The sequence below is a fragment of the Chironomus tepperi genome, unplaced genomic scaffold (genome assembly GCF_022539635.2).
Source record: "Chironomus tepperi strain 1889 unplaced genomic scaffold, CSIRO-AGI_Ctep_v1 contig_346, whole genome shotgun sequence".
NCBI lineage: Eukaryota > Metazoa > Arthropoda > Insecta > Diptera > Chironomidae > Chironomus > Chironomus tepperi.
The window spans coordinates 963722-987083 of NW_027226468.1; the positions used below are offsets into that span (position 1 = coordinate 963722).

Here is a 23362-nt window from a genome sequence, read left to right on the forward strand (position 1 = left end):
AGTGCTAAAAATCACAGCTAACCAAAGTCGAATTTAAATCACAAAACGTCCGTTATTTAATAGATTAATAATTTATTGTTTGCGAATTTGTAATTTTCTATAATTACAAAAAATATTTTGATCTTACAATAGTTATATACATTGTGAAATATATAATATATATTAGTTTATACAATTTCCGCGAATAAAATTTGAAGAATATTATGAAAATAATTAATATTTTTTTTTACTTTGTCGTATAATACAAAAATAAGCTTTCTCATTATTTCAGACTCTCGAGATTACAGCTCAATTTTGAGAGACACTGATGAAGAAAAAATCAATTTTTTTTCATTCCTATATATGCAAACTCTGGTTAATAATATTTATAATGTGTGTCTGTAATAATAACAGTTATCACCTTTCGACATCGCGCAAAAGTTTTAAAAACTAACAAAAAAATAGAATTATAGTCCAAAAAATAAAATTATTCACAATGTTCACTGCGACCTGTTTTTTCCATTCTTTCAATCATCGTCTTTATAAATAATATTGCAGTTGAAAATTGTGTCCACCAATAAAGATCCTCGCCTTCCAAGTTCTTTCCCATGAAGCATTCTACATAATTTATGGTGCTTTGTAAGTAAGGTGGATTAGCCTATAAAAGAGAAATTACTTCTGTTATGCAAATTGAATGTGGACAATAAATATTAACATACTTTTATTATGACATAAATTAAAACGGGAACAAGATCATCAGCTGCGGGCTCTTGATTTGATGCCATTTTCAAGAGATACATTATTGACTGAATGCATCTGAAAATATAATTAGCCATAATTAATATACAGTTACTGTCAAATCTATTTGATTCCGATAAAATCTAATTAAGTAGTTACCTGACAACACACTGAACTTTCTCTTGTGGAGTCTTGTATGCTGAAATGTAGGAAATTTGCTTTTGTGCAAAAGGCCATGGTGATTCGTTTAAATATCGATGTGGAATTTTCAATCCTGGATGTGATGGTGAAATCACTCGACCAAGCTTCTTAATGCAATTATGCAAAAGCCTGTAATATAAAATGAAATTATACAATTTGTTCAAAATTGACTATAAAATTAATCAGACTCACTGATCGTTAGAAATATCAACGTCATCATTTGGAAACATGACTTGTTGATACAGCCTTTGAAGTAGAATTTTTTCAATACAATTTCTAGCTTCTATCAGTTGCCATTCATTCATTCCTTGTGATATATTGTCAATTTTTAAGCCTTCCATAAGTCTAGCAATAACTTCTTCCATAAGCTCTAATTTCTCATCAGCAGCTGGTTTTGAATTAAATTCTTCTTGAAATTCGATCAAAAATGGTTCACGCTTCTCCATAAACATTCGGACACAGACCATGACGAGATGTCGATTAGTCATTTCACGATCAACTTGAAGGCGCTTCTGGAAATTATCAATTGTTGCAATAGTTGACAAAAGATCTTGTCTTAATCGTATGAGATACTGTAAGTAGCTCTGCCTCTGTACAAGATCCTTTTGCAGTTCCTCAATCAATTTATAATGTGCATTTGCATCCAAAGAATTCAAACTTCGTAGCACTTCATGCACATATGATAATTGCTGGAAATTTTGTTGATTCATTGCTTGTGCTAATTGCATTTGAAGATAGCTTAATAATGGCGATTCAGTTGATGCCTAAAAATAATCATATTCCATTAATTTAATTACATTTTCCCATTTATTTTGTTATCTTCTTCTTACGTTATTATTTCGAACATCGCAAGCATGACAGTCGCTTGTTGAGAGCACTAATCGCAATTTTCGTTTCGCATTGTTGAAGTAATCAGTTTCTCGAGTGTTGTTTGAAATGCTACTTAAGCTGTGTGATAAAGAGAAGCGATAAAAATGACGTTAATTATATTTTATGTACAAATTGCTTTTAACGATTTTTCAATATTTAAATTTATAACGACTTTTAATAATTTGAATCTAATTTAAAATTGAAATGACCGTTTGGAAACTCTACTCACCGATTTTCATTATCAGAGCTTTTACTTTTCAAGGAACTCGAATTGTTGCTTCCGGCAGAATCGGATGTTGCTGCATCAGACGATGATGAAGGTTTACGTCTGTATTTAGCGAGAATTTCATCCGTAGTTTCAGCTTGAATGCTATCGATAAATCCATTGCCAGTGGCATTTTGATTACGACTTGCGTTTCCATTCAGTGTCAAATCATTACTCAAAGCATCATCAATACTATTTCTGCCCTTTCCACGCTTATTTCTAAAGCCTTGCTTTATCTTATTAAAAATTCCAGTTGATTGATGCTGACTACTGTGTCTGTTTGCGTCAGATCGACGATGATGACTCTTCTCGACTTTGTCAGCCGTTGAGTCAAAACTAATACTTTTTGGAATCGCTCCAGTCACTTTATGATTTTTGACACTTCCGTTAGCAATTTTTGAGACAGTTCCGCTTGTTGACGGTGTACTATCAGTCAATTTTAAACTCTCAGCTTTTGCACATAATTCACCATCAATGTCAATGGAATTAGCCTTCTGAACAATAGATTGTTGTGGCTTTGTAGTATTCAGCTGTATGTCAAATGGGTTATCTGATCTTGATAAGATAATTGGCGATGAAGGTAAATCAATCATACCATTACGTCGCGAATCATAACTCATTGACCGTTGCTCATTAGACACTCGACGATGCTCAACAGGTTCATCTACTTCCACTGATTTACCTTGATCTTGTATGTTACTGTTGCTTGACATAAATGGATTTATTAAATTAATGCTCGTCTTAATGACTTTATTTCCAGCATTATTGTCGGAAGTGAAATTTTCTAAATTCGGATCAGAAACACGAAAAACACTCAGTGGCTGTTGCTGATCAATAAATTCCTTCTTTTGTTTCTTATCACGAGATGGTGATTTATGCTGTTTTGGTTCCTGCTCGCTTGTTTGACTTTCATTTGAATGCTGTCTTAGTGGACGATGTTGTGTATTTACGGATGATGACGTTGTCGATAAATAATTAAAATTGGATGCGAAAATTGCACTTTGATTACTGTTGTTTCTTGATGATCCAGACATGTCACGATTAATATTACGATTTCTGAACTGAATTGGTTCCAATGGAATTGGTCGTGGTGAATCGTCAGTACTACGGAACGAGAATGGACTGTCTGGTGTACGTGGCGTAATATTTGATGGATCAATTGGTCGGAAATTGATATTTGGAACTCTTGGAGTATAAAATGGAGAGTCTGGAGTGTGATTAGTAGTTGGAACTTCTTGATCTCTTGGCGTTATTGAATCTGTAATGTCTGATCTTGTTGTAATACTTTGTGTATCTTCATTATCAATTTCACCATTCTTTTCAGAGTCACTAGCAATAAGGACATCTGTTGACCATGCTGATTCCGATTGAGTTTCAGAAATATCAAAATTATTTGTACGCAATTGAAAGGAATCGGGAATAATCGATGGAATTAATGGCGTAGAAAAATTTCTCTCATTTGCCTCAATTGTTTCCGAATCACTAGCTAGAACGTCTGTGCTCCATGTATCACTTATTATCGAAATAGTTTCATCACCCTCAATTAACTTTTTGATTTCAAATTTACAAAATTTATCGTCGATATCATTACGTGCTTTATTGATAATTTTGGCCATTTGTGGCGTTGGAATTTGCGGAACTTCACCGACATCGATTACTTGTGAGGAAGGCGTATCGCGACCAGAAATGTTGGGCGTTCCACGTCCAGAAACATTTGCTGATACCATATCTGATAAATTATCATTATTTTCCTCTAAATCCAATGAACTTGCAACGGAATGATTACTTGGTGCCTCACTAACTGCTTCCAATTCCAAATTGTCTGACGTATTTCCAATCGAAACGTCATCTGGATTTAATATGAATTTTGCTGGCTTCTCTTTATTTGCCTCATCGTCATTAATGTCATCCTTATCATTATTCGTATTGTTATGTCGACTCAATTCCTCAATATTTTTTTCGGTCAATGAATTTGTGTCTGTTCTCTCGCTTGACACTTGATTCATATTTAATACCTCATCTTCAGACAATGGCCGCATTTTATTTGAATTCTCGTAAATTGATAATGGAATGATAAGAACGCGATCAGATGAGTCATCAAATGAGCCTTGATCATTCATGTCCTCGGAATTTAATGATGATGCACTTGTGTTCTTTACAATTTTTTTAGAGCCAATTCTTCCCATTAATTTTGATTTTTTACTTGGCGATATTTCAATCATTCCATTTTGAATGCGTGCTTGTACAGCAGTTTGATGCGAGTCAAACAATGCTGGCAAATTATCAAGCATAGATTTTAATTTCTTCTTTTCCGATGGTTCCAAATGTTCAACAGATGCACGTAAAAATTGTAAAAATAACGTCAATTCCGAATGTGTTATTAAAATGCTACTCCTTCCGATATTGTAGAGTGTAGGCAGTTGATGAGACAATCCCATTTCACTGATGTCATATGTATTCTCTAAGAGTCTATCCATCAAATTTGAGATTATATTTTTATCGAATTTGTCAAACAAATCAATAAATTTCTTATCGACATTTTGATGCTTAGCAAGTGCCATACTTTGAAGAATTTGACCAATTTGTATCAAATTAAATCGAGCATTTTCTGAAATTGGTGCATCTGTGATGCCATAGAGATTCGGATTTGTACATGCTGGACATATAAAATGTCCAAAAACCATATCAGTCAAAATCTCAAGAATGACGTTTGAATCACAACCTTTACTGTGCAAATATTTTGACATTGTTTGAACTAGCCAGCGAATTGTTGACGGAAATATAATCCAGTTTGCACTTATTGATTCAATGAACTTAATTGATAAGTTATAAAGTGCATCAATCATATCACTTCGATTGATTTGATTATTATTCTTTGGAATTAAATCTTCCATTCCAGACACATGATCAACATTTAACATAATTGTATCATTAATTAACACGGACATAACAGGCTCATGGAGCGTAGCAGTAAGAAATAATTTGGAAGATAAGGAAGATTCATGAAATTTGTGATAAAGTCGTGCAAATGACGACGAATTTTGACGTAATAATCGTCTTGGATCATCAGTTGTGGCAATTTTTACTTCCAATAATTTATCTAATAATTTTAACATCATTTCTACATCCTTTCCATGAATTGAATTACCATATAAGCCAGCTGATATGATTTGAGCAATTTGACTCATTTGTTCTGCCTTTGTAGTGAGAAATGATGTAATTCCCAATGTTGGCAATTCATCAGCAGCAGTCAAACATGATGCTATCAATTGTGGAGATTGATGGATGTAACGTAGAAAGTCTACATAAAGTGCCAAATGTTGAGATTTTACTACTGGATCTTTATATGCTTCAATAAACTCGACATTCTCAAGTTGTATTGCACGTTGACTACAAAGAGATGGTCGATTTTCTGGTTTTGAGACAATGAGACTATTGAGATTTTCCCGATGATTTTGCAGAATCCAGGCATTTTTTATAGCCTCGAATGAATTTTCACTCAATTTCATCTGCAATCGAAAATAGTCATTCATTTCCGTTTCGATGGATAATTTCTCCTGTCTCAAGCTATGTGCAAGCTCGAGAATATCCAGAATTGAGATTTCATTTGAATTTTCCATTTTTTTGCCTTCAAAAAACAAAAACAAAAAATTAAAATTTTACATTTTCACCTAATGTCACTTTGATCATTACTTTTCTTTGAAATTTACAGTATATCACTATTTTACAGTATTGATTACATCTCAATATACACAAATATCTATGATTTAACTAAGTTTAACATCAATATTTAGATAATTTACTTATTACGGACTTTTTCTTATTTTTTAGTGCATTTTTAAATGAACTGAATGTTTTTATTCATAGCTTGTCTGTCTGTCTAAATTCTACAAGATTTGAAACAAATGCGCTTTACTTAATCATTTTCCTCTAACTTGTGAAGTCTACAAGAATTTGAAACTTAGAAACTCGTTTAATCTTTAGCACTGACGTTTTAGTACCAACGAAGTTCCTTTAGAACTTAGAGAAAAAAAAGAAAAGTTGTTTTAAGTAATTAAATTAAAATCATGGCAGATGACAAGGAAATTCAGGAACAAACAATTGCCGATGAGCAAGTTGTTAAGAAATACAAAGAAGCTGGTGAAATTGTAAACAGTTAAGTGAATTAACAGTGTAAAAAATCAAAAAATTTGTGGCATGAAGTTTTTTTTTGACGCGTGGAATTTATTTTCTCAAAAAATCACGACTTTTATGTCAAGGATTTTTGACTGATCTAGACTAATTAATTAGTCATATTATCATGTTTTAATTGATCGCTTTAGATTTTTATGATCAACTCAATTTTCTAGATTTTTCATTTAATAACATAAATCAAAGAAGTGCATCAATTACCTTAACCTCAAATCTTTACGAAAATATTCAAATTATCGCATTTTATGCTTTACACGAATACTTTCACTCTATTCCTACTATCGGCTATTTGCCGATTTACGTACATTTTCCTCGGTATACATGCTTGATTGCCATTTCTTGATTAAATTGTTACTTTGTTATAAAAAACACGCTTGTATTCTTTTCATTATCATTAATTTTTTGTTTTTCATTTTCACAGGAGTTTTGAAGCAGCTTATTGAATCATGCAAACCAGGTGCATCAGTAAAAGCTATTTGCGAGAAAGGAGATCGCCTTTTGACATCAGAAACAGGAAATGTAATGTATCAATTTTAGTCACATTATGTTGACGAAAAGAATCGCCTCAATAGCTCAATGTGTATGAGTGTTGAGTGTATGGTTATGAACATTTGTATACTGTGTACATACATAATCAATGTAGAGGTCGATGGATCGAATCCAGACTAAAGCATACAAATTTTGTCCATAACATTTTTTCATGTCCTATGATTAAAACTTTCATGAAGAGCCAAACGTTAGATAGTAACTGAGATTATTAAAATTATAATCGATGATCTTCACAATGATATATGAGGACATGCCTTTATTTTTATTATTGTTGTCATTGTCATTTTTAAGAATGAATATTAATTATTTTAATATTACGTTTACAGAAATATCCAGCTGATAAGGAAATGAAGAAAGGAATCGCATTTCCAACATGTTTATCAATAAACAATTGTATTTGCCACTTCTCGCCATCAAAAAATGATCCAGACTTATTATTGAAAGAGGACGATGTTGTTAAAATTGATCTTGGAGCACATATTGATGGCTTCATTGCTGTTACAGCTTATACTCTCGTTGTCGGTGCATCTCTCGAAAAGAAAGTTAAAGGCAGAAAAGCTGATGTGATTTTAGCTGCATATAATGCGGCGCAAGCCACATTACGGTTGGTCAAAGAAGGCAAAGGAGTAAGTTTAATTTATTTTTTTGACATCCTTCAAGTCTTATTTAGATTTTTTCTTGTTGGTCCACAGAATTATGGTGTCACAGAAGCAGTACAAAAGATTGCAGACTCATACAAATGTAAGCCAATCGAAGGAATGCTTAGCCATCAATTAAAGCAATTCAAGATTGATGGAGAGAAGACCATAATCCAGAATCCAACAGCAGCTCAAAAGAAGGAACATGAAAAGGTTGATTTTGAGAATTATGAGGTATACGCTATGGATGTACTTATTTCAACCGGCGAGGGAAATGGCAAGGAACTCGATACAAAAGTTTCAATTTATAAGAAAACTGATGTGAATTATTTGTTGAAATTGAAAGCTTCAAAAGCCTTTTATGCTGAGGTAAATATTGTTCCTGAATCTTATTGACTAGAAACTGCCCAATGATTAAAATTTGCTCGCTAGAGGGACAGTCCCTAAAGTTGGAGTTTGGTGGAATTTTGTCACTACTCAATATCGCATTTGAAATGTGCAATGAACTTAGCTGCTGAATTCGTTCGGTAGACAAGTCTATGGCATTTAAATGGGATATTTTGTCTTGACATGTCTACTAGACGATGACCGACGAAGGATAGTTCTGATGAGAAGTATAGATTATGAGATATGAGGGCATACCTTTAATTCAATTAATATTCTTACTTTGTTATTTGATATTTTACTAATGAGAATTTTATATCACGTCGACAGGTGAAGAGAAAGTACGGAAATATGCCATTTAACTTGAGAAACTTTGAAGAGGAAGCAAAGGCTAAGATGGGTGTTGTTGAATGTGTAGCACATAAACTGATTGAACCTTTCCAAGTTCTCTACGAGAAGCATAGTAAGTACTTGAATTATTTAATCCTTTTTTGAAAATTCAAAACCACACAAATGTTTTATTGTTGGAATTGTATGGTTTCTGAAACTTTTTCAAATTTTAAATGACCGTTAAATTTTTGAATTAACTCCTAACGTACGCAGAGCTTAATTTCATAGTATTCTTCTCAATGGAAAATTATGACCAGACACTTTGCAATATTAAATTGTGAAAATATTTTATGATTTTTCATTAAATCATAAATTTATCTTAAGGAAGTGCTGAAATCTTTAAATGCTTCCAAATTGAATATTTTCACACATTCTACTAACAAATAAACAATCTAGAATGACGCTAATAATAATCTCAAACATCTTTATAGCTGAATTTGTTGCACAATTCAAGAGTACTCTTTTACTCCTGCCGAACGGAACTGTCCTTGCAACTGGTGTCCCAATTGATGTCAATCTATATGAGAGTGAGCATAAAATAGAAGATGAAGAATTGAAGAAATTATTGGCGGAAAATCCAAATGTAATCCTTCCATCATCATCAAAGAACAAAAAGAAGAAGAAGAAGGCATCATCAGGTGCTGGAAAAGAAAATGAGAACGACAAAGAAGACGCTGCCGATAAGAATGATGAATAATGAATTATCACAATTGTATAAAAAAAAGAAGAAAAGTTTTGTTATTTGAAAGAAAATAATGATTTTTTTTTTGCGGAATCACGTTTTTAAAATCACAAGAACAACAAACAAGTTAAGAAAATTGTTGCGAATTAAGAATTAAATTTTTGATAATTATGGATGTGATTGAATCACGATTTTTTCGATGTGATTCATAAAATCTTGAACAACTACTAAAAAAAAATAAATCGATCGTTCCTTCTTTAAAAAAGCCCAGTTTAAAGTAATCGAGATAAAATCCCGGAAAGGTTTTATGTACTAGTTTTTCACATTAAACTCAACTTTTCCTTTTTTTTTGATTTTTGAATTAATTTTGTAAAAAATAAAATCCAATTATTTGAAAACAACGTCTATGATTTTATTATTTCTTCTCTTCTTGCTGTGGCTGATTCATTAATTGTGTTATTCCGTCACTAGCTTTTTGATTCCTTGACCAAGGTAGCATGGTGTCTTTCTGATGTAATAAATTGATCCTTTTACACCTTGATTCCAGTAATACTTTGTCAAATAGCACATTTCAGATTTCTCGGGAAGTTGTGGAAGCTAAAACGATTTAGAAAATGGTACATGAGATTATTAAGGGTCAAATTTTCGGACATTTGGGATTCTGGTCACTAAGTTTGGGGTTTGAAATTATTAAGACAGCACAATTGATTATTCTGAATATTTTGATATTACAGGATTTAATTAGTAGCTTCTCATGAATTTTGGAACCGGGATTATTTCACTTCCAGTAAGAATAATAACATCCAGCAAAGAATTTTCCAAAAATCTACGTCACGAGTCTAGTGACATTTGTCACTAAGTACTTGAACCTAATCTATATCCATCAATTAAACAGTTTACTTACTTCAGGAACAGGAACATAAGTTAAGAAGTGACTTTTTCCAGTCTGATAATAATGATTATCGTTGATTGCTTTACAACAATTTTCCTTGAATTTTAGTGCCTCATCTGGCGTTGCCCATGCACCTTCGTCGACTGTATATTTAACAGCATAAATGCAGATCCCAGATTTCACAGCAAACTTAATAATTCCCATTATTATATTAATAAGAAAATAAGCGACACAAATAGGAAAATTTTATGTAATATACAATATTAGCGCATTTTGGAGCATCACATAGGTTCAGTTTGTCTGACTATCACAGACTTGCAATATTCGATAGCTTTCGTTAGTTGGTAGAGGTGTTGGAACGATTTAGGTTTTCGTTAACTTCAGCTGACAGGCAAGAACCGCATTGTATAAAAAAATGCGCTGAATGATTCGTATATTCACATTGGAAGAATTTTTAACTTGTATTTTTTTAGTACAACTCTTTCAACTTTGCGGATTGTGATACAAAAATTCAAAACCTTGGTCGTTGATAAGTACCAAACATGTCTTCTTATAAATGAGATAGGCAGTAACCATTGGTTCTGAATAATCCATTTTATTAACTTCTCTTCCATCGAATTAATAAAGAGAAAGAAATGAACGGAAAAAATTCTTGTCGCTGAACGGTTTTGCAAAATTCAAAATAATTTACACTGTTATACACATACATAAATATAGTCAATACATGCATACATTCAGTGTTAATAGTAAAGAATTTTATTTACAGAAAAATTTATGATTAAAATTAATTCGCTCGTAATTCTAGAGTTAATTTCATAATGTCATCACCGGAAAGTGATAAAAGTCGTAAATATGATCGCCAAATAAGGTAAGCAGCAATGAAATACGAGCAATTAAACAATTTTTTGCTATGCCGGATCTTTTTTGCAACAATTTTTGCATAACTTTAATTTTCTTCAGATTGTGGGGAGATCATGGACAGAGCTTGCTAGAAAATTCTCAAATCTGCTTGATTAATGCAAATGCACTAGGTACGGAGATCCTGAAAGGTCTCGTTTTGCCTGGAATCGGAAGTTTCACAATTATAGGTAAATCATTCACATAAAACATTCATAACAAGCAGTGATTCAAGCATAAACATATGTTTTTAGATCATAATCTTGTTACGGAAGAAGATATAGGGTCCAATTTCTTTCTCGAATCATCGTCATTAGGAGAAAATAGAGCAAAATGCTGCACGCAATATTTACAGGAATTAAATCCTGACGTGAACGGCGAATCAATTGATGAAAATGTTGATAACATAATTGCCAATAATTCCGATTTCTTTAAAAACTTTTCTGTTGTTGTTGCATGCTCATTGACTGAGAAATCCTTGATAAAGTTGTCGAATCTTTTATGGGATTTCAATATTCCATTAATAGCATGCAAGTCACTGGGATTCTTTGGCCTCGCACGTGTACAAATGAAGGAATATTGTGTAATTGAGACACATCCAGACAATAAGCATCATGATTTACGACTAGAAGAACCATTCGATGCAATGATTGAGTATTGTGAGAAAATTGAATTTGGTCCAAAAGTTCCGTGGCTTGTTATTCTTTTTAAGCATATCCAAGAATATAAAAAGACTCATGATGGAAAACTGCCTGAAACCTATAAGGAGAAGTTAGAATTAAGGGATATGATCCGTAATAGCATGACAGCAGACGAGGAAAACTTCGAAGAAGCAATTAAGTCTGTAAATAGCAGTTTTGGAGGCGGAAAGCCAAACTCAACAATTCAAGACATTCTCAACGATGAGAGTTGTACAAAATTAAGCAAATGTAGTTCATCATTTTGGATTATGGCTCGTGCATTAAAAGACTTTATTGATAAAGGAAATGGTTATTTGCCACTTCCAGGAAATATACCCGACATGACAGCAGAAACAGCCTTATACATTAATCTTCAAAATGTTTATCGTGCAAAGGCATTACAAGATGCTGATGTCGTTTTTCGTCGTGTTCAAGAACTACTCGAAGAGCTTAACAAGTCATGTGATTCAATTACTGAAAAAGAAGTTCGTCTATTTTGTCGTGAAGCTGCTTATTTGTCTGTAACTCGCGGAACTAAGATTGCAGATGAATACGAAAAAGGATCTAATTCAGCATTAATTTCCAGCGAATTGGAGAATGTTGAATCATTGATGGGACATTATGTAGCACTAAGAAGTCAAGATCGATTTGTGACTGAACATGGTTGTATGCCTGGTGAAATTCAAGTCGATATTGACACAGCGAGGATCAAAAGTCAAGCAACTCGATTATTGAATGATTGGGGAATCAATGCTCAGCTTAATGATGATTTATTCCATGAAATTTGCCGTTATGGTGGTGCTGAAATTCATACAATATCTGCATATCTTGGTGGATGCATTGCTCACGAAGTCATTAAGCTTGTAACTCGTCAATATAAGCCTTTTGACAACACAATCATCTATGATGGAATAACATCCCAATGTGTTACTTATAAGTTTTAAATCAATTAAATTAAGTCAAACACTTGTTGTTACTGTGCTTATCCTTTCAAGTTGATGTTTGTGTCGATGAGAGGGAAAAGTTCATGTTTGAATAAAATAAATAAGGTTTTTGCATAAATATTCCTTTTTTAATGTTCTTTGATCATGACTAGGTTCCTTGCATTATTTTATCTAGGTTTCAATTTTCTTAGAGACAAAACCTTTTCAGTCCGTTAAAAATATTTAAATTTCACAAAATCCGTTAAATTTTGAATTTTACAAAACCGTTAAAATTTGAATTTTACAAAACTGTTAAAATTTAAATTTTACAAAACCGTTATTTTCTATTTACATCATTAACCTGCTTGATCGATAAGTTCAACTACTCCAAAAAAGCTCTTATTTAATCCTCATTTTGAGCTTTCTTTGTTTAAATTAAATGTTCAATGTTTTTGTGTAAGTACCTAATTATCGATAAGAAAAATTGATAGTGATTTAATCAATATTATTGGTTTATCTCTCACGTTTAGTCCATTCTTTTAACAATCTTCACGAAGAACAGACTTTAATTATTTATTAAAAATGAAGTGGTTGGTGCATGTAATTACAGTTGCAGTATGGTTCATTGGTGAGTTAATTAAAATTGTTACTGTACAAATTAGATAATTAATCTTCATATTTCCATATATAGTCATGTTCTTATCGCTATTTGCCATTGGTTTTATTACACCAATTAAACGCCCATTCCTGTGCAATGATCCTGCTCTCTCATTACCTGTTAAGCCTAGTATAATTGGAAATAAAGCTGTTTTCGGATGGGCTCTATTATTTCCGCCAATAGCTGTAAGTTACATGCTGTTTTAAGAAACGGCTTTTTCAAATTTTACAAAATCGTTAAAAATTTTAAAATTTACAATACAGTTAAAAATTCGAATCTTACAAAATCTTTAAAAGTTTTGATTCATACACAGCAATTGTTTTGAATTACGCCCACTATGATTAACAAAAACATTTTATTAATTTTAGATATTTCTTGGTGAAGTCATCTACAGTCTTGGAAAGAAGATGAAAATTAAAACAATATTTACTAGAGCATTATGTAGCATGTTCTCACTCATGTATTACTATCTAGTTGATTTTGCATGCCTGCATATTATAATGGCAGCTGCTAAAGTAATTACAGGATCTTATCGGCCGATATTTTTTGAGCTTTGCAAGCCAGACAAATTAGAAAATTGTACAGCTAATACGTGGATTATTGACTATACATGCACAAATACATCGCCATATCATCGATATTATGGAATGAACACGAGCTTTTTTAGTGGACATGCTTTGTTGACATCGTATGCTGGTGTATTTGTCGTCTTCTATCTGCAATTCAGATTTCATTCTAAACAATCTAAATTTACGTCTTTTTGGTTGCCTTTTATTCAAACAATAATCATATCTGCAACTTTCTTTGGATGCATATCCCGTGTTATTGATCATCATCATCATACAATTGATGTAATTGTTGGGACAATTGTTGGAATATTGGGATCAATTCATGTATGGCATTCACAATACCATAGATATAAAAATTCAAGAGTCACTGATGATCACAAAAATGATGAAAGTAATGTACAATTTATATAAAATAAAATTTTATGTTCGTTTTTAAAAATTGACATTAAACAGATATCTTAAAACTAATAGGATCGTTTGACGATTAAAATCACAACAGAATTATCATAATCATAAAATTTAATAATTAGAACCGTACAAATTCTATATATAATTTGTATGGTTTTAAAAACTATTTGTGATGTTCTTTGACATTGAATTTGTACGGTTTATAGTTGAGCAATTACAATTTCATGGCTCTACAGTCTTCAACCTTCACTTGACAATATTATACACAAACATCTATTTTCACTCTATAAAATAAATTTAAAATATTAGGTACAAAACTTTAAATTTATCACGTCCTTATAACTTAAAATCATCTCATATCCAGTCGACAACTGAAGAACAAAATAAAAGCAATGAGTGTAAGAAAAATCACAGCACATACTGATGTCAGTAGATAGATATTTTCAGTACTGTAGATATCATCAAATTTATATGGAATTGTCGCATTTCCATTACAAAGATTTTTGTAGCAACATCTTCTTTCATATCCATTTGGAAAGAAGCCTTCCGTCCTGCAGAAGTGTGACAGTACGATTTCATCGTCTTCGACTTTGTCTATGCATCTAAAATAGTGAAAATAAGAATTAATTTTCTAAAACCTTTCAACAGCAAAATTTTCAATATCAATTGTATGGTTCTGTAGCATTCTCTAAACATTCAAATCAATTTTAATTTCAGAAAACCATTCAACAGTTTATAAGACAAGAAATTGTATGGTTTTGAATTTTAAAAAATTAACGGAATCAAACACATTTTTTTGTAGATCCAGATGAGTCGTTCAGAATTTTGAGCTTCAATTTGTTTGCTTAGAGAAATGTTTTAATAATGCACAGACAAATAATTGCGATGTTTTTGTAAAAGTAGCCTCGAAAAAGTTCATCTATAATAAATTTTAAATTAGTTCTCTTACCCTTGTGTGTAAATTTTCTCATGATTCTGATTATGTTTAGAGGAAATAAAGCAAGCACCTTCAGTTATACAATAATAAGCATCCGTACAAATATTACAGCGGCATGTTATTTTTTCTGATTGATTTAAAAACATGATAACTTGTAATTTTATTTAAATTTGATAACAAAGCTAGAATTTACTTACTCTCTCTATAATCAACATTTTGCGTTGTTTCCACTTCCGATAGATTTTTTTGCACTTGAACGAAATTGCTTATCAATCCTCTATTTACTAAATTATTTGAAGCATCACTTGACTTTATTATAATATACGAAAGAAATAGAATAATTTGGTATTTCATTGTTTTTATAGGAACACTCAAGGTTCAATCACTTATTATTATTTAATATTTTTTTTGGATGTCAGCTGATTATTATCAATTTTATGTGATTAATAGTATTAATCGTATCAACAAATTGTGATATAATGAGAACTATATGAAAAATAAATGAACTTGAGAGCTGTTCATTCGAGGAAATAAAGCCTGTACAGATTGACAATTTTGTTTACTATGATTTTATTTGTGCATGATATTCTACCGGAATTAACGGTAAATTTTATTTTGAACTTTTTAGTACTGATTTATTTTTAGTACGAGTAACAAGCATTTTTCATTAAAGTTTTGTTAAAATTAATTAATAATTGAAAATGTCGATGTTTCCAGGTAAATATATCATAAATACATCAATATACATTGTATAATAGTATAACTAATGGTATAATCTTCATAAATCTTTCAGGATCAATAGCTTTTGATGAATATGGTAGACCATTCATAATTCTTCGAGATCAAGACAGACAGCAAAGATTGACAGGCACAGAGGCAATCAAAGTAAGTTAATCGTCGGGATAGATACTGTTTCATCCACAAATTGCCAGACAAATTCCAAAAAACATAACATTCACATGATTCAGAATTTTTATGTCTTCTAGAATATTTCACAACAAATGTTTTTTGTTTCGCAATAATTCACAATAATATCCAATAAGTTAACTAAGTCATTAATGAAATATGATATTACATCCATAAAAGAGTAATTCCCATGCCTAGTTCATTAAATTTGTGAATTTTTGGGTGAAAATTTTGGAAAATCGGCAATATAACCTTACAAATTGTTCCTCTTATGACCTGATGACTAATACAACCCGAACAAATGTTTTCTTTTAGAGTCATATAATGGCTGCCCGTCAAGTTGCACATACTGTTAAGACATCATTAGGACCAAAAGGATTAGACAAAATGATGGTCAGTCAAGACGGAGAAGTTACTGTAACTAATGATGGAGCTACCATTTTAAAATTGATGGATGTTGACCATGAAATTGCAAAATTAATGGTACAATTGAGTCAATCACAAGATGATGAGATTGGAGATGGAACAACAGGTGTTGTTGTACTTGCTGGAGCTTTATTGGAACAAGCAGAGTCATTGATTGATCGTGGAATTCATCCAATTCGAATTGCTGATGGTTTTGAACTTGCAGCTCAATGTGCAGTTAAAAATCTCGAATCAATCGCTGAACCATTTCCAGTTTCAGTTGATGATAAGGAACCATTGATTAAAGTTGCAATGACAACATTAGGAAGTAAAATTATTAATAAATGTCATCGCCAAATGGCTGAAATTGCTGTCAATGCAATTCTTACTGTTGCTGATCTCGAGAAGAAGGATGTAAACTTTGAGTTGATTAAGGTAGAAGGAAAAGTTGGTGGATTTATGGAAGATTCATGTTTAGTTAAAGGTGTGATTATTGACAAAACAATGTCACATCCTCAAATGCCTAAGACCCTCAAAGATGTTAAGCTTGCTATTCTTACATGCCCATTCGAACCACCAAAGCCAAAGACAAAGCATAAGTTGGATGTTACATCAGCTGAAGACTACAAAGCACTTCGTGATTATGAACAAGAGAAATTCATTGAAATGGTTAAGCAAATTAAGGATGCAGGTGCTAATTTAGCCATTTGTCAATGGGGTTTTGATGATGAAGCCAATCACTTGTTACTCCAACAAGGACTTCCAGCTGTCCGTTGGGTCGGTGGACCTGAAATTGAATTGATTGCTATTGCAACTGGTGGACGAATTATTCCACGATTCGAAGAGATTTCCGCTGAGAAATTAGGAAATGCTGGTCTTGTACGTGAACTTACCTTCGGTACAACAAAAGACAAAATGTTGGTAATTGAGGACTGCAAGAACTCAAAAGCTGTAACAATCCTCGTTCGTGGTGGCAATCAAATGGTCATTGCTGAAGCAAAGAGATCAATTCATGATGCATTGTGCATTATTCGTTCACTCGTAAAGGATTCTCGTGTTGTTTATGGAGGTGGTGCTGCTGAAATTAGCTGTGCATTGGCTGTCGCAAAGGAAGCTGATAAATTGTCAACATTGGAGCAATATGCCTTCCGTTCATTCAGTATTGCATTGGAAGCAATTCCATTAGCTTTAGCTGAAAACAGTGGATTAGCACCAATGGAGACATTGGCTGAACTTAAATCACGTCAAGTGCAAGAAAATACAGCCTTACTTGGTGTCGATTGCATGTTGACAGGTCACTCAAATATGAAGGAACATCACGTCATTGAAGCACTTCACTCAAAGAAACAACAGATTATCCTTGCAACTCAACTCGTCAAGATGATTCTCAAAATTGATGATGTCCGATCACAGGCTGGCGAACAATAAATTCAAGTGTGAAATTAATTGTATTAACTAATTTTTATTATTATTGCACTGCGATTCATTAAATTAGGCTTTTTCTTTTTATTGATGAAGAGATATTCATTAAACGGCAAAAAAATACAGAATTTATGAGAATCAGCTTGTATCCTTCTTAATATCATTATACACTTTTTTTTCATCCATAATTAATTATTTTAACATTATTGCTTTACAACGCATAATTTAATGAAAAATGAAACAATTTACTTTCAAAATAATAAAATATTAACATTTTAAAATAAAATCTTCTGTTTTTCATACATGGATTTCTGCTTAGACTTACTACACATGATGAACAAAGAATAAAAAACTCAACACTTTTTTTAATTATTATAAAACTTAATAAAAACAGATTATTGAGAACACATTTTTCATACTCTTCTTATTTGCATTACATGCTAACAAGCTATTGAACGAGAATCTTCCAAGTGGATAACTGTTCTTCATGTTTACAGAATTTCTACAAACTAATTTTAGTGGATTAAATCGATTAACGGACAATTAATATTTGAAAATTTCACTAACTGTTGTATGGTTTTGAATTTTTCGCAGATTTAAAACTAAAAACGACCGTTAAAATTTTGGAAAAAATACAATGAAAACCTTACAATTTCCAATTTTTAAAAACATTTGAAGGGTTTCATAAAATCTAATTTTACGTTTTAATCAGAATTTTATGTAAATTCGAAACAAAAAAAATCGATATGTGAATTAAATTCATCGAATTACTTAAAAACCACACATTTTCTAAACTTATGCTTACTTTAAGTAAGGCAGTTAAAAATTTTGATGCTTTTAGCTAAACTACAATTCAATAATTAATTCTTCTTTTTTTGTCGTAACGTATCACATTATTAGACTTGTATAAAGGAAGTAAACAAAAAAAAGTAGAGCATTAATCTTTCTTATCATCATTAGATTCATCTATGTATAAATATTTTGACGCAAATTCTTCGTGAATTAATTTAGCATCAGTCATTGGAAGCGTGCACCTTTTATTATGACAGCAATAAGCTGTTGGAAGATTCCTAATCATTTTAAATGAAGAAGCTGATTTTCTGGTCACATCTTGTGGACGATCGGCGTTAACAAGAATGCATAGAAGTCCTGGAACATAATAATCGCTTGCTACGTCGACTAGTTCTCGAGTTTTTTCACAATCGGGACCTAAAATATAATTGTCATTTTAATTAATCTAGTCAAATTTATACATGCCGTAGCGTGAGATAGACTACAAATTGACAGCTCATTAAGATTATAAATAACTGAATTAATGACTCAAAATTGAGGTCAAAGTAGTTTTTTAATAATTACTTACCAACAACAACTAACATGTGTAGCCCAATATCAATCAGCAGCAATGAACTTAACATTTCTGGTAATGAATATCCCATATTTGAGACATTTGAGAAATAATTGCAAATTGTTGTTGTCTTTTCCTTCAAATTTTGATCCTCAAAATATGCACCTAGTAAGACTAAGTTTTGAATGCTGACACTGTTGCCTGCCGGCTCTGCTCCGTCATGGTCTAAAAATGAAAAGAATTAGTTTTGATGAATTGAAATTTAACGGAATTTAGAAAAATTTTAAATCTCAAAAAGCCGTTAAATTTTGAAATTTGAAAAATACGTTAAAAAAATATCAAGAATCTTCGTGATCAAGTTCAAGTTATGAACAATTTTTCTCAGTGTAATACAGAATAAAGTATCGCATGTCAAAAAGATTTACTCGCAATAAAATAAAAGTGTTAAAGAGATAATAAAACATACATGAACTGATCTACCGCAAACAAAAGTACATTGGGACCAAAATATACAATTATTGCATTACCTTCCTTCATTCGCACGACAACGTCCGATTGCGATGCTTCTGAATAAAAGTATCCACCATTTTGACTGTCCCAAAAGTATTCATCTTGTAATTCCTGTAACTCTTTAGCCCAACGTAAATACGAGACATCTAATGTTGCAACATAAAAGAAGATTAAGCCTTTAATAAGGAATGCATAATCATCAAGATATCCATAAATTGGTTTTGTTCCTATCGTTGGTTCACTTTCATCATTCTCGCCATAACAAACTCGAAGTAACTTCTTCTTATCATTATCGTATAAGTATGTCTTGATAAAATTAATCAATTTTTTTCCTACTTCTAAATATTCATCTCGTTTGGTATTCTCGCTAATGCATGCTATTTTACTTATGCCTATCAACAGCAATCCATTCCATGATGTTAAAATTTTACGATCAAGATGAGGTCGTGGACGTTTGTTTCGCTCAGCATGCAATATATCATTTCCCGTCGCCAATATTGCTGCTATTGTATCGGGATTTGTTCCAAATTTTTCTGCTGTATTCTGCAGTGAGCCGTTCACAAAGAGTACATTCTTGTCTAATAAATTGCCATGTGGATCAGACACAGGCTCAACATTTCCACTCTCTTGAATGTCATAATGATAACAATAAATATCGAATGGCTTGAGACTTCCAAACTCTTTAAATTTGTCATGATTCTCTTTAAATAGATTTTCAATCTCGTCGTATGACCAGACATAAAAAGCACCTTCGACTTTCTCTTTTGAGTCTTTTGTTGGATATGAATCAGCATCCTCGCCTGAGAAAAATCCACCAGATGCATGAGATAAGTCTTGACGGAGATACCTGAGAAATATTGAATTTTGTAACGGTTATTTGTATTTTGAATTTTGTAACGGTTATAAATTATTTGAATTTTTTTGATAAAGATTTGAATTTTTGAAAGCCGTTAAATTTAGATTCTCAATTTTACTCACCTAAAAGTCTTGTGTATAATATCCAAGTATTTCTTATTTCGTGTAATTTTATATGCATTAGAATATGCCATTAATAGTTGAGCTTGATCATAGAGCATTTTCTCAAAATGTGGAATATGCCATTTCTTATCGACACTATATCTTGAAAAGCCGCCAAAGACGTGATCATGTATACCTCCATTAGCGATCTTATTGAGTGTATTTAATGCAAGTTCAAGTAACTCTTTGTCTTTTGTTTGAACAAATGCATGAAATAGGAAGTTTATTTTCGATACTTCTGGAAACTTTGGCGATCCACTTGTTCCTCCATACTCATGATCGTATGCTTTCTTATAAATTTTAATTGCATGATAGAATTTATCCTCGACTGACATTGGATGATCATCATGATCGCCATCAGCACGCTTTTGCATTGTACTTTTCCTAATTGCTTCAATGACTGATAAGCCTGTCTCGGTCAAATCTTCACGTGACGTTTCCCATTTTTGTGCTACTTTTGCAAGAATTGTCTTAAAGCCTGGCATACCCCATCGATCTGTATTTGGAAAATAAGTTCCGCCAGTAATTGGCGATAGATCGGGTGTGAGAAATATTGATAAAGGCCAACCTCCAGTTCCATTAATCAACAATATGAATGTCATATACAACTTATCAATCTCCGGCCTTTCTTCTCTATCAACTTTTATGTTTATAAACTTTTCATTCATTATTTTTGCTGTTTCTTCATCCTCAAATGATTCTTTCTCCATAACATGACACCAATGACATGTTGAATATCCAATTGATAGAAAAATTAATTTATTTTCTTTCTTTGCAAGCTCTAATGCCTCATCGCACCAAGGATACCAATTAACTGGATTATGTGCATGCTGTAATAGATATGGCGATTTCTCATCAATCAGTCTATTCACTGTTTTGTGTTTGCGGTGATCTTCTCTTGCTGACTTTGCATGAGCCATTGTATAAGACAGAAATCTGTAATTAAATAGTAAATAAAAAAATGTAGTAAATATAGTAATAATAGACGGGAGAGGTTTTGTTGCTGTGGATATTCCAAGGGCGATCATTAGTGTATGCAATTTATTAGCATCGAAAGTCAACATTCACTTTATTACGATTTAAAGTTTTAACGGTCATTTCTTTTTTTGAAAATTTCAACATACTTTCCATGTTCCGCGTGGAAGTTTAATCCACAAAGATCCAGGATCAATCCCAAAAATTCAGCCCATTCTAGTAAATATCAGCCACAAATATCATAGCAAAATAGATAATTTACAATAACGATTGACTTTTTATTGTGTAAACAATCTGGAACTGTACGAGTCGCACGTAAACAAAATGTGATTTTTTCCATTGAACATATTCATATTGTGAGATTATCACATATATATTATTGTGTTTTGAGAGTAAGTGCAAATCCAACGAATAAGAAGAAGGCTTTTTTAAGTGAGAACTTTATTTCAAGGAAGCCGGTTTTGTTTTCATTTTTCTCACTTTTCATTCTGTAAAGTATAATAAACACAAACAGAAAATAATAGGGAATATGCAGCAAGTGGATTTATTAAGGGGTGAGGAACACTATAAATCTATTGATTCCGAGATTAAGAATTTTCCACTTGTTGATTATTCTGCCTGACAACATGATTTTGCGTACAAGGACATAATCTTTGCATAACTTATGATCCAGTTTATCTCTCCCCATGACACATTCATTCCATTTGTTCTTCTTATTATTATATTTGATCTTTACAACAACAATAATATCAACAGCAGCAGCAGTTTGTAAGCAGTAAATGATAACAAATTCCTACGTTTGACGTGAATTCTTTTTTTTTTCACATTCGAGTAAACAAAAAAAAAGTCATTAATATGTCATTGAAATTAATAACCAGATTTTGATGACATGCACTCAATGACTTTTCCTTATTCCTCGATTGTATTATTAATTGCGTAATAAAAAAAAAGTGCACTTTTCAGACTTACCTTGAAATTTTTTTATCAAAATTTTGTACTGCTGTATGTCTTAATGAATTTCTAGCTATCTGATTGTGATGCAAGTATATATTAAAGCTTTTCAGATAGTTACGTGTGCCAATTCTTGAGACAACACTCAACATAATAATTAAAAACTATAAAATATTTGATTTATTAACTTGATTTGAATTTTTTATTTCACATCATTTCAATTATTGAGTTTTGTTTTGAATGAATTTAACGAGGGGAATGCGAATATGACAATTTTTATGACACTTGTTGGAAGTTAGATTGACTTTTTTGCTAACTGATGAAATGTGAGCTTTGGAAGCTCAAAAGAAGAAACTTTTGAAATTTGGGTTTGTTTAGTTCACTTTGATTTATTTGATCTAGTAATCTACGGTAATTAAATTTTCAAATAATAAAATTCACAATTCACTGCTGAACTTCCACGAGTATTTTTCCCGGGAAAATTTAAAATTGACTTATTGAGCTTTCAACGAACTTTTAAACTTGAAAGTTCTTTAAAAAGCTTTGAACTTCAAAATTCATTTTCAACATTATTTAAGCCGATTTAAGCTTTTAAATGCATCAACATTAGACTCAAATGATGGCTTTAAATATATTTTATCATGTGAAATAGTAATTAAATAGATTTGACTGCAAAACTTCAATAAATTGCTTGTAATTCACATTTGAAAGCAACATTATCTACATTTATGTGGAATAATTGGAAATTTAGGAATATAGGAGTCTTAACTGCATTACTAATTTGTACTGGTCGTACATAAATTTGTGAAATTTCCATAAAATTCAAAATCCAGAACATTTCTCCTTTATACTAGAATTAAATTAACATATTTTAATAAAAACCACATCAAATTCTACCATTTAATTAAATTTATCGCATATAATCTCCTTTTATTCATTATTCATATGATGAACAAAGAATCACAGCACATAATGCCATC

The 23362-nt window shown here is 31.8% G+C and overlaps 7 protein-coding genes and 1 long non-coding RNA gene across 8 annotated transcripts; 4 read left to right on the top strand and 4 right to left on the bottom strand.

The window, feature by feature from the left end:
- Positions 1–50: 50 nt before the first annotated feature.
- Positions 51–5895, bottom strand: Gapvd1 (GTPase activating protein and VPS9 domains 1). The gene is made up of 7 exons (XM_070644724.1): positions 5747–5895; positions 2018–5681; positions 1749–1866; positions 1111–1682; positions 877–1047; positions 699–795; positions 51–637 (listed from the first exon to the last, which is right to left on the bottom strand). Exons 2-7 carry the CDS (start codon positions 5671–5673, stop codon positions 467–469), a joined length of 4785 nt encoding a protein of 1594 aa, XP_070500825.1. The 5' UTR covers positions 5674–5681; positions 5747–5895; the 3' UTR covers positions 51–466.
- A 155-nt stretch (positions 5896–6050) lies between these two features.
- LOC139093966 (proliferation-associated protein 2G4) lies at positions 6051–9288 on the top strand. Its single transcript, XM_070644827.1, has 6 exons — positions 6051–6208; positions 6666–6763; positions 7120–7419; positions 7486–7800; positions 8146–8278; positions 8637–9288. Exons 1-6 carry the CDS (start codon positions 6121–6123, stop codon positions 8900–8902), a joined length of 1200 nt encoding a protein of 399 aa, XP_070500928.1. The 5' UTR covers positions 6051–6120; the 3' UTR covers positions 8903–9288.
- Positions 9275–10056, bottom strand: QIL1 (MICOS complex subunit MIC13 homolog QIL1). The gene is made up of 2 exons (XM_070644828.1): positions 9792–10056; positions 9275–9484 (listed from the first exon to the last, which is right to left on the bottom strand). Exons 1-2 carry the CDS (start codon positions 9981–9983, stop codon positions 9344–9346), a joined length of 333 nt encoding a protein of 110 aa, XP_070500929.1. The 5' UTR covers positions 9984–10056; the 3' UTR covers positions 9275–9343.
- Positions 10057–10506: 450 nt separating this feature from the next.
- On the top strand, positions 10507–12418 carry APP-BP1 (Nedd8-activating enzyme E1 regulatory subunit APP-BP1). Its single transcript, XM_070644781.1, has 3 exons — positions 10507–10647; positions 10740–10867; positions 10931–12418. The coding sequence occupies exons 1-3, from the start codon at positions 10598–10600 to the stop codon at positions 12298–12300; spliced, it is 1548 nt and encodes a 515-aa protein (XP_070500882.1). The 5' UTR covers positions 10507–10597; the 3' UTR covers positions 12301–12418.
- Positions 12419–12798: 380 nt separating this feature from the next.
- LOC139093862 (phospholipid phosphatase 3-like) lies at positions 12799–14238 on the top strand. The gene is made up of 3 exons (XM_070644713.1): positions 12799–12907; positions 12971–13122; positions 13306–14238. The coding sequence occupies exons 1-3, from the start codon at positions 12862–12864 to the stop codon at positions 13915–13917; spliced, it is 810 nt and encodes a 269-aa protein (XP_070500814.1). The 5' UTR covers positions 12799–12861; the 3' UTR covers positions 13918–14238.
- On the bottom strand, positions 13687–15405 carry LOC139093864 (uncharacterized). The gene is made up of 3 exons (XR_011544737.1): positions 15049–15405; positions 14864–14978; positions 13687–14516 (listed from the first exon to the last, which is right to left on the bottom strand). It is a non-coding gene; the product is annotated as an uncharacterized lncRNA (long non-coding RNA).
- A 62-nt stretch (positions 15406–15467) lies between these two features.
- CCT5 (chaperonin containing TCP1 subunit 5) lies at positions 15468–17993 on the top strand. The gene is made up of 3 exons (XM_070644712.1): positions 15468–15568; positions 15645–15736; positions 16073–17993. The coding sequence occupies exons 1-3, from the start codon at positions 15553–15555 to the stop codon at positions 17588–17590; spliced, it is 1626 nt and encodes a 541-aa protein (XP_070500813.1). The 5' UTR covers positions 15468–15552; the 3' UTR covers positions 17591–17993.
- Positions 17605–22615, bottom strand: LOC139093860 (spermatogenesis-associated protein 20). The gene is made up of 5 exons (XM_070644711.1): positions 22401–22615; positions 20418–21392; positions 19457–20286; positions 18945–19154; positions 17605–18793 (listed from the first exon to the last, which is right to left on the bottom strand). The coding sequence occupies exons 1-5, from the start codon at positions 22532–22534 to the stop codon at positions 18522–18524; spliced, it is 2421 nt and encodes an 806-aa protein (XP_070500812.1). The 5' UTR covers positions 22535–22615; the 3' UTR covers positions 17605–18521.
- Positions 22616–23362: the final 747 nt, after the last annotated feature.

What these genes read in the sequence shown, in the direction of transcription:
- Gapvd1 (XM_070644724.1), bottom strand. Translation starts at nt 5,673, where the DNA reads ATGGAAAATTCAAATGAAATCTCAATTCTGGATATTCTCGAGCTTGCA. An exon ending in AGCTCTGATAATGAAAATCG is followed by an intron (nt 1,867 to 2,017) that starts GTGAGTAGAGTT and finishes TTTATCACACAG; the next exon opens with CTTAAGTAGCATTTCAAACA. An exon ending in GCGATGTTCGAAATAATAAC is followed by an intron (nt 1,683 to 1,748) that starts GTAAGAAGAAGA and finishes GATTATTTTTAG; the next exon opens with GCATCAACTGAATCGCCATT.
- LOC139093860 (XM_070644711.1), bottom strand. Translation starts at nt 22,534, where the DNA reads ATGTTGAGTGTTGTCTCAAGAATTGGCACACGTAACTATCTGAAAAGC. An exon ending in TGTCGTGCGAATGAAGGAAG is followed by an intron (nt 19,155 to 19,456) that starts GTAATGCAATAA and finishes TTTCATTTTTAG; the next exon opens with ACCATGACGGAGCAGAGCCG. An exon ending in ACACATGTTAGTTGTTGTTG is followed by an intron (nt 18,794 to 18,944) that starts GTAAGTAATTAT and finishes ATTATATTTTAG; the next exon opens with GTCCCGATTGTGAAAAAACT.
- LOC139093862 (XM_070644713.1), top strand. Translation starts at nt 12,862, where the DNA reads ATGAAGTGGTTGGTGCATGTAATTACAGTTGCAGTATGGTTCATTG. An exon ending in AGTTGCAGTATGGTTCATTG is followed by an intron (nt 12,908 to 12,970) that starts GTGAGTTAATTA and finishes TTCCATATATAG; the next exon opens with TCATGTTCTTATCGCTATTT. An exon ending in TATTATTTCCGCCAATAGCT is followed by an intron (nt 13,123 to 13,305) that starts GTAAGTTACATG and finishes TATTAATTTTAG; the next exon opens with ATATTTCTTGGTGAAGTCAT.
- CCT5 (XM_070644712.1), top strand. An exon ending in CAGGCACAGAGGCAATCAAA is followed by an intron (nt 15,737 to 16,072) that starts GTAAGTTAATCG and finishes GTTTTCTTTTAG; the next exon opens with AGTCATATAATGGCTGCCCG.
- APP-BP1 (XM_070644781.1), top strand. Translation starts at nt 10,598, where the DNA reads ATGTCATCACCGGAAAGTGATAAAAGTCGTAAATATGATCGCCAAATA. An exon ending in AAATATGATCGCCAAATAAG is followed by an intron (nt 10,648 to 10,739) that starts GTAAGCAGCAAT and finishes AATTTTCTTCAG; the next exon opens with ATTGTGGGGAGATCATGGAC. An exon ending in CGGAAGTTTCACAATTATAG is followed by an intron (nt 10,868 to 10,930) that starts GTAAATCATTCA and finishes ATATGTTTTTAG; the next exon opens with ATCATAATCTTGTTACGGAA.
- LOC139093966 (XM_070644827.1), top strand. Translation starts at nt 6,121, where the DNA reads ATGGCAGATGACAAGGAAATTCAGGAACAAACAATTGCCGATGAGCAA. An exon ending in CAAAAGCCTTTTATGCTGAG is followed by an intron (nt 7,801 to 8,145) that starts GTAAATATTGTT and finishes TCACGTCGACAG; the next exon opens with GTGAAGAGAAAGTACGGAAA. An exon ending in AGTTCTCTACGAGAAGCATA is followed by an intron (nt 8,279 to 8,636) that starts GTAAGTACTTGA and finishes ACATCTTTATAG; the next exon opens with CTGAATTTGTTGCACAATTC.
- QIL1 (XM_070644828.1), bottom strand. Translation starts at nt 9,983, where the DNA reads ATGGGAATTATTAAGTTTGCTGTGAAATCTGGGATCTGCATTTATGCT. An exon ending in CTTATGTTCCTGTTCCTGAA is followed by an intron (nt 9,485 to 9,791) that starts GTAAGTAAACTG and finishes AAATCGTTTTAG; the next exon opens with CTTCCACAACTTCCCGAGAA.